Source organism: Mus pahari, chromosome 12, assembly GCF_900095145.1.
Source record: "Mus pahari chromosome 12, PAHARI_EIJ_v1.1, whole genome shotgun sequence".
Taxonomy (NCBI): Eukaryota; Metazoa; Chordata; class Mammalia; order Rodentia; family Muridae; genus Mus; species Mus pahari.
Window position 1 is genome coordinate 64722073 of NC_034601.1, and position 8626 is coordinate 64730698.

Genomic DNA, 8626 nt, shown 5'->3' on the forward strand with positions numbered 1-8626 from the left:
GAGAGAGAGAGAGAGAGAGAGAGAGAGAGAGAGAGAGAGAGAGAGAGAGAGAGAAGGCTGGCCAGGAACCCATCAAGAGAGGGGGAGGGAGAAGAGGATAAAGTGGTCAGGGAGAGAAGGGGCAGAGAGTAAGAGTGTAAGAGAGGAAGAGGAGTGGGCAAACAGCCCCCCTTTTTTCTTTTTCCTTTTTATTAGATATTTTCTTTATTTACAGTTTAAATGTTTTCCTCTTTCCTGGTTCCTCCTCCAAAAACCTCCTATCCCCTTCCCTCCCCCTGCTCACCAACCCACCCACTCCTACTTCCTGGCCCTGACATTCCCCTACACTGGGATATAGAGCCTTCACAGGACCGAGGGTCTCTCCTCCCATTGATGACCGACTAGGCCATCCTCTGCTACATATTCAGCTGGAGCCATGGGTCCCACCATGTACTCTTTGGTTGGTGGTTTAGTCTCTGGGCTCGCTGACAGGATCCTGATAAAGCTGTCCTCCTGAGAGGCTCTGCTAGTGCCTGGCAAATACTGAAGTGGATGCTCACAGCCATCCATTGGACTGAGCACAGGGTCCCCAATAAAGGAACTAGAGAAAGGACCCAAGGAGCTGAAGGGGTTTGCAGCCCCATAGGAGGAACAACAATATGAACTAACCAGTACCTCCAGAGCTCCCAGGGTCTAAACCACCAACCAAAGAGCCCCTTCTATAGTAAGCCAGGCATACCTGGCTGTTGCCAGGTAACAGTGGGGCAGAGCCTAGAAGGAATGCTAACAGACATGACACAGCAGCATCCCCAGATTACTGTCACTCACAGACTGATCTGCTACTGATTACCAGACCTGAGTGTTGCGTTCGGCCCCATCTCTAAAATTCTGCATAGAAAAAACAAACAAACAAACAAAACAAAAAACATGCAATCCCCAAAACATTAAAAAGCATTTCTCCTTGAGAAAATTAAGAATACATAGATGGTAATACTTACATGCTATATGTAGCAGAAGATGGCCTATTCGGCCATCATTGGGAAGAGAGGCCCCTTGGTCTTGCAAACTTTATATGCCCCAGTACAGGGGAAGGCCAGGGCCAAGAAGTGGGAGGGAAGGGTAGGGGAGGGGGGGCGAGGGTATAGGGAACTTTCAGGATAGCATTTGAAATGTAAATAAAGAAAATATCTAATTAAAAAAAAAGAAAAAAATACTTACATGCTAGGTTGCAATAAAGACTATTAAGCAATCTGGAATACATTTTAAGTATTGCAAGAAAAAAATATTCCAAGGCAGGTGCTGTTTTGCCCAGACACTCTTTCAAATTTTCTCAGTTCTATTCTAGGAGAAATCGGTGTCTTCCAAAGACATAGGATGTGCTTGGCTTTCTTTACTGTTTTTTTTTTTTTTCCTTCTTCTTCTTTCTGAGGGGAAAAGAGTGGAGCATTTTTCTACCGGTTTCCTTCTGCCTCCACAAGACCCTTACCCGCTCCCTCCTGCTCTCATCTGAAGTACAGTCCCTGGAGTCTGTAATTGCCAGGAGATGAAGCGATGATGGGGAGTGATCACAGTCAATAGCTTTGATTAACAATAAGGTAGAAAATTAGCAATGCTAGCATCCAGCCACCCTGCCCTCTCCCTCCTCCATATGCTCCCTCAGTCATGCTGGCGGCCTCACAGAGGGCAGTCGGAGCCCTTCGCCAGCTTTGAAGTGCAGCAAAGGTGCAGGCAGTGCAGAGAATTAGGGAAATTAAGGGGAAAAAAAGAAGAAACTGTAAGCATGGTGCTGAGACCTGCACGGGGCTCAGTGTGCTGCAGGAAGGGCAAGGAAGACGTGTGCTGTGTGTTGTCCTTGTGTGTCTTTCTGTCACATGTGGATTTACTTGTGTCTGGACATGCTGTGATCGAAATGGCAACTACTGTTACTTCTGTGACTCCATCAGCAGCTCTGGTGTTGTTTCCGACAGACCCTGAGGACCTAGAGAGGGGGAACGACAACGGGACGCCAGCCCCCACCTCTGATAACGATGACAATTCGCTGGGCTACACAGGTAGAGTGTCTCTTTCCCGAATGCTAACTTGAAATGCTAACCCTGAAATGTTTCCACCTCCATCCATCATCAGCCACCTGTACAAAATTTCTAACCATCCCTGCTTCCAGCTCACAGTCACAGCTTCTAGTCCTCATTTTCCAGACCCCACTCTGTCCTTGCAAAGTCTTAACTGCAACTGTAAGTACATTGGAGGACAGAGCTGTGCATTTAAAGTGCACGCATAGCGGCTGTCTATTTTTAATAGAAAAGAAAGTTTATCGTTCTTCAACTCGAATGTCATAAACTTATGGAAAAGAGAAAATTTTCATAGTTTTAATATTTCATTAAATTAACTTCAGCAAAAGGTAAGACAACCTACAAATGATTGCATTTCAAAATTAGCTGTACTTTTAAGTAAACTCTTAAATGTGGCAGCATTCATACTGACAAACTCTGGGTTTTGTTTGGATGGAGGCATTGTTATCTTGACAAGCAATTTCTTCTGACATAGATACATGTATACATCAGCATAGAAGTGCAGATTAAGTCTGGGAGTAATTTACATACAAAACTCTAAGAATGATCATTCTTAAAAAAAAAAAAAATAATAATGTTGCCGACATAATTTCTAAGTAGAGTTAGAAGAGTAATTGTGTAAATGACACAATTACAGTCTTTGAGATGATTTGACTGAAAATTTAGACAAGGCTAAAGAATAAAGGGTACCACTTCAGCCCTACTGAATCAGATAATAGTGTCGCAAGGGCTGGAGGGGTAGCCTTTATTTTGAGGTGCTTGCTGGCAGGGATCTCCAGAGGCTGCTAGGCTGTGGGCTGAGGTAGGCTGGACAGAGGAGGGATACAGTGGGGATGGGCGCTAAGAGAGCATGTGTCTGTGTCCTTAGTATTTTGTACAGAACTGTGCTAAACAGAGTGAGCCCAGGAACACATTTCACTTTGCTATAAAGCGATGTGCTGACAATTTACCTTAGAAACATCTTCTGTGTCTTCCTATACATATTACTCTTCACCTTTTACCCTGATCTTTGCTTTTGAATACTTGGAATAAAAGCCAAAATTAACAATGCCTTCATTTAAAAATTAAACATGATTGTATTTCTCTATTCCCGAGGAGTCCTCTTTCTTGTTTTCCTCCTGAGTATAGAGAGCAAATGACTAACTGACCAAAGTTTATGGTGATGGTAAGTTTGGGATTCTTTTCCAGAAATGTAGCAAGATAAGGAGGTAAAGATGGCCTCCTAACATCACACACAAACCAGGGTACTTTGTGTTTGTGAAAGGAGGAATTGGAGATAGCATTCCTTTTCGGGTGTTCCCATCGGCATATGTCTCCTCCCTTGGACTCATTCTAACTGGATAAGCTGCATTGTTTAGATATATTAATGGGGTTTCTTTGTCTTTTATAGCTCTCTTGGATGTTATATATAAATCATGTTACAGCATTGAATTAAGAGTGCTTAAATAACAAAGCGCTTAATGTTAAGTGCTGCATTTAAATATTTTTATTTCTATGTATTTTCTCCCTTGAGGGACTATCACAGTGAAATTGATGTGGAGTAATAAACTTATAGAGTTATATTTATTTCCTACATGAAACAAATTAAAGCAATAAAAAATTGCAAAGTGAATAAAAATTAATCATCAGGATCATCATTTTTTTTCTTGAGACTATAACTGAATCATTTACTTGCGAAGAAAATTTACTCATATATTTGTTATAGGTAATATTTGGTAATTCAGCAACGCTTTCATGCTCTGTGAATTAAGGAAATACCTTATTTCACTTTTATTTAAATAGTTATTTATTGTTTTATTTATTCATTAAATTGGCTACTGAAATTGTTAAGTTAAAAAATGCTTTACCCACTTGATGTTTATGTTATTAAAAAGATCATAGGCTTAGGCATTGCTTGAAATTATCTATAGCCTTTTTCTTTTATATATGTGTGTGTGTGTCTCTGTGTGTATGTATGTGTGTTTGTGTGTGTGCTGTGTGTGTGTGTGTGTGTGAGAGAGAGAGAGAGAGAGAGAGAGAGAGAGAGAGAGAGAGAGAGAGAGAGAGGAGAGAGAGAGGGATTCTACAATCTCAGATAAGAGATGCTAGAATCTTTATATATTAGAGAATATTCATTCATAGGAAAGTGAGATGTCCTATACATTCAGAAAGAAATTTTCATATTTAATATAAATTACCTGTAGTTTTAAACATCCAGAGTTCAGTAATCCTGCACATATCAGTAAATATGATTCAAGAAGCAAAATGTACCTATTAAGCAACACAGAAATTAAGTCATGAGTTTGAACTAGTTTCAAAGCAAACTTCCTTTAAACTTAACCAGAAAAACTACCAGGAAGTGTGCACCAGCACTACACTTTACACTGCATTTCTAAATGGGAGTGCATATATAGCCGATGTCTTATTAATATTTGATTGTTTATTTTGTTTAGATGACAAGTAAGGATTCCCCAATATTTTATATGCATGTGTTAAAAATAATACGTACGAATTTGAAAGACAGTTTTAAGAGATTCAAAACAATCTCTTAAAATGGCCATGTGCTTCAAATTCAAATTCACATCTACCCACCCCTTACCTATTTAATTTTGAACTTTTTTTTTAGACAAATAGCAATCACTACACCTAGTTTGTCACACTAACGCTTGCTTTCTCTGCCTCTCAAATCATTTGGGACCATCACTGCTGAACTGACCTGTCTTAGATTCTGGATCTCCAGTCATACACATGAATTTATGTTTTCATTAACAACCTAGTTAACAAATGTTAATCTCTTTTATGAGTTTCCTTTTATATCAAATGTTCTGCTTATCTAAACTGTTGAAGTGATTTACTTTAGAGAACTGGGTAGAGTGGAAATGCGGAGTTTGGAGGCAGAAATATATTGATTGCTCTTTTCCTTATCTGTAGCTAGTGATATAAGGCCATGTAATGTTTTCAAATATTTCAGTTTCACTCTTAGCGATCAATAAATGCAAAGCAATTTCTAAGGTGGCACCATGGTGGGTTATTAAAATGGACTTGTGCATTATTTATAGTGAAATAGCCCATTTCCTGTTTAACCAAGCATGGCATAAATATTAGGGGTTATTTAACAGTTCACAGCATATAGCCTTTGTCATGAGAACAAGGTAGCTAGGATTTCAAATTAGCACTTTATGGGATCAGACACAAGCCCAAAGAGGCTGAATACATAACCATCAATGGCTTTTTCAAAACTTCTCAAAAGAGTACATTGGTTCTTGATTATGCAAAATCTTAATATTGTTGAAAATAGGAAAAATGTAATATGTATGAGAATTTACATTTCTGGAATACACATATTCCATGTGAGATTTACATTATCCTTTGTGAAAATTTCAATCATAAATAAATCAAAGCTTATCCATAGTAAATATTTTTTTTTTAAAGTGGAAGCCAATGTTCCCTAGTAGCATTCATAATATAGTTAGAAAACATTAATTAGAAAAAATTCAAACTACATTTTGCATAAGAAAAAAATCTATAGGTTCTATATATATAGTGTATTTGTCCCCATTTCAGCATAATAAAACAAATACAATGCCCTCATTACAACAGATAAGGTGATTCTGCTGCTCTGATAATAGCAGATTGAGAAAATGCAAATTTGCATATTTAAAAACCAAAAAATAGTTATCAAGGTTATGTCCATGTCAACGTTAAATCTAACCAAGAATTGCCAAAAATGCCCAAGTAATTTCAAATGGGATTAAAGTCTTCTACTCCCGAGTAGCACATCCATGTAAACTGTGTTTATAGTTTCTTTCAAAGAATATATATATATATTCTATATAAAACCTTATATAGAAAAGCAATATCCTTATCAAATTACTTGTTACCCTGAACAAACACAATGGGATCTCCAAACCATATTTTGGAATCTCAGCTGTGAACTATTACTACATAAGGAGAGTGCTGATCCTTAGAACTCCCTAAATGTGTGTGTGTGTGTGTGTGTGTGTGTGTGTGTGTGCATTCGTGTGTGCAAGCACGCATGCCCTGGATGGTTTTATGTATGTGTGCATGTGAGTGTGATGTTTGTGGGTGTCTCTGTGTGTCTCTGTGTCTATGTGTGTGTTTATATGGGTAACAAGCAAGTCCACGTGAGCCACACTGGGCATAACTGAAGGTTAGAGGGCCAATCCTGATCTTTGCCTTCCAGTATCTTTGGGTTTCTAAATATGCTATTATGTACACCAACATAGCTGGCCTACAAGTTTCCTGGTATTTCCTGGTCTCCACTTCCCGCCTCACAGTAGGACTACTAGAATTATAGGCACATGCTACCATGCCCAGTTTTACTGGTTTTGTTGTCGTTTTTGTTTTTATTGTTGTTTTTGTTTCTGTTTCTTGTTTTTGTTGTTGTTGTTTTTGTTGTTTGTTTGTTTATTTTTTGTTTTTGTATTTGAACTCATTTCCAGTAAAGGGCATTACCCAGTTCTTGTCTTCATAAATTCTTAATTTTCTAATTTCAAAGGTAAAATCAAATAAAAAGTCCATTTTTCTATGTGAATCTTTTTTAATTTATGCCTTGATATAAATAACTAGCATTTATAATTGTTTTCTGTGTGCAGGGCATTTTTAGGAGTGCTTTATAGGCAGCAAGGCCTTACTCCTTTTAATCCTGCCTCGCAGGACAACATTATCACTACAGCCAGTAATGTGAGAGGCCCCTTCAACCCTCTAGAAGTGAGTTAACCCAAGGTTCTTGTTGTATAAACTTCACAGCATCTTTAAGTTAAATAAGATTGAGACTGTTATCTGCATATAAGCATCTGGTCAGAAATGAATCAGCTAGCCACTGCTCTGAGCACCCACATGAGTAGCTCACAACCTCCTTATGACGTCACTTCCAGAAAAACCAACATCCCCTTCTCGTCTCTATCATCTTCTGTATGCATGCAGTGCACATACAGACACATACACCAAATAAAATAAATCTTTAAAAAAAAAAAAAAAAAAAAAAAAAACCAGGAGCTGGAGAGATGGCTCAGTGCTTAAGAACACTGACTGCCCTTCCAGAGGTCCTGAGTTCAATTCCCAGCAACCACATGATAGCTCACAACCATCCATAATGGGACCACATGCCCCCTTCTGGTGTGTCTGAAGAGAGTGACAGTGTAGCCATATACATAAAATAAATAAATAAAATAAACAATAAAAACACAAACTTGTCAAAATTTGATTTGGGGAGAAAAGTTCCATGTAATAGCTCCTGAGCAATGGCTTTGCTTTGAACTTTTGAAAAAGTTGCTGTTAATTTTAAATACTATATATTCAAATGTATGTTGGTAAGTACCATCTTCAAAAGGAAAAGGCATGCATGTATTTTTTTTTAAAGTAAACTTACATCCAGACTCACAATGTAACTACACACGAGTAATTGAGATTAAAACTATGACATAGCAATATTGATGGATGAAGTCTCACAAAGCTCTGGTCCTCCCTGCTTAGTTACAGGCAAGCAATGACGGCTGAGCAGAGACAGAGAAACTAAGCCTGCTAGCAATCAGGGCTTCTGATTAGTTAGCCAATTCCAACTGTTGCCAAAACACATATACAAATGAGCCGCACTGAATGAACTAGCATCTTGTAGTTTTAAAGGTATGCATGTGTCTATGTGTTTGTGCATGCATGTGTGTGTGTGTATGTGTGTGTGTATGTGTGTGTTTCTGTGTGTCAGTGTGTGTAAACAATAATAAAACAATAAGAAACCATGATTTGAGAAGGAATTGGGCTGGAGAGAGCTTTAAAGGAGTTGGAGGAAGGAGTGTGTGGGGTATCCCGCTAAATACAGAATTCATGTGAAATGGCATATAAAAAGGAAGTTTAGAAAAGGCATGGTGGCACATGTCTGTAATCTCAGCACTTGGGGGATTGAGGCAGGTGGATTCTCAGTACACACACACACACACACACACACACACACACACACACACAAATGCCTGAAAAAAAGCCAACAATTTTTTTAAATAATTTTTAAAAATAAATTACTTGATTTGTCACATCAACAACTAAGTCATTGGCCAATCTGAAAACCCAGAAAGAAACTTCAGTTATTCATTAATTTATGAGGAAATGAAGACTGAAGCTGAACCATTCCGTGCCTTGACTGTAGAATGTGGCTTTGGAAATGACTCTTTCCCCATCTAGAAAGACAAGCTCAGAACACTTGCTCAAGGCCCTGGGCCGACTGCAATCGCAGCGCTGCATAGAGGGTTCTTGAAATTACTCTCCTTACTGTATGTAGATTTTTGACTTATAGAAAGGAAAATATTCTTTGGAATTTCACTGGTTTCTCTTAAAGAAACAAAAGAGAATTAGCTAGCCTTAACTAATCTCTAATGTTTACAAGGATGTTAAATCAACAATAAGTTTACTTCACTAAGTAATATAAATTTTCTTCCACAGTTAGTAAAAAGCAGCCCAATTTCACCTTATCATAAAAGAATTAATACTTGAAGGACTATGCAACAAGCATGTGCACATTTGCTATACAAGTCAAACAGTTAACTGGTACTTTATATTGGCCAAGAAGTTCTTTTTTTTTTTTTTTT

General features: G+C 38.2%; 1 protein-coding gene across 6 annotated transcripts in view; it reads left to right on the forward strand.

Moving 5' to 3' along the window:
- Robo1 (roundabout guidance receptor 1) overlaps window positions 1-8626 on the forward strand; it is a 740168-nt gene that overhangs the window by 261014 nt on the left and 470528 nt on the right. For 5 of the 6 annotated variants that reach the window (XM_029544262.1, XM_029544266.1, XM_029544260.1 and 2 more), the window contains exon 2: window positions 1947-2030. The exons of the other annotated variant lie outside the window; for it this stretch is intronic. In XM_029544262.1, the coding sequence (XP_029400122.1) occupies window positions 1947-2030 (84 nt within the window). The remainder of the gene's footprint in view (window positions 1-1946; window positions 2031-8626) is intronic. 6 annotated transcript variants of the gene reach the window in all.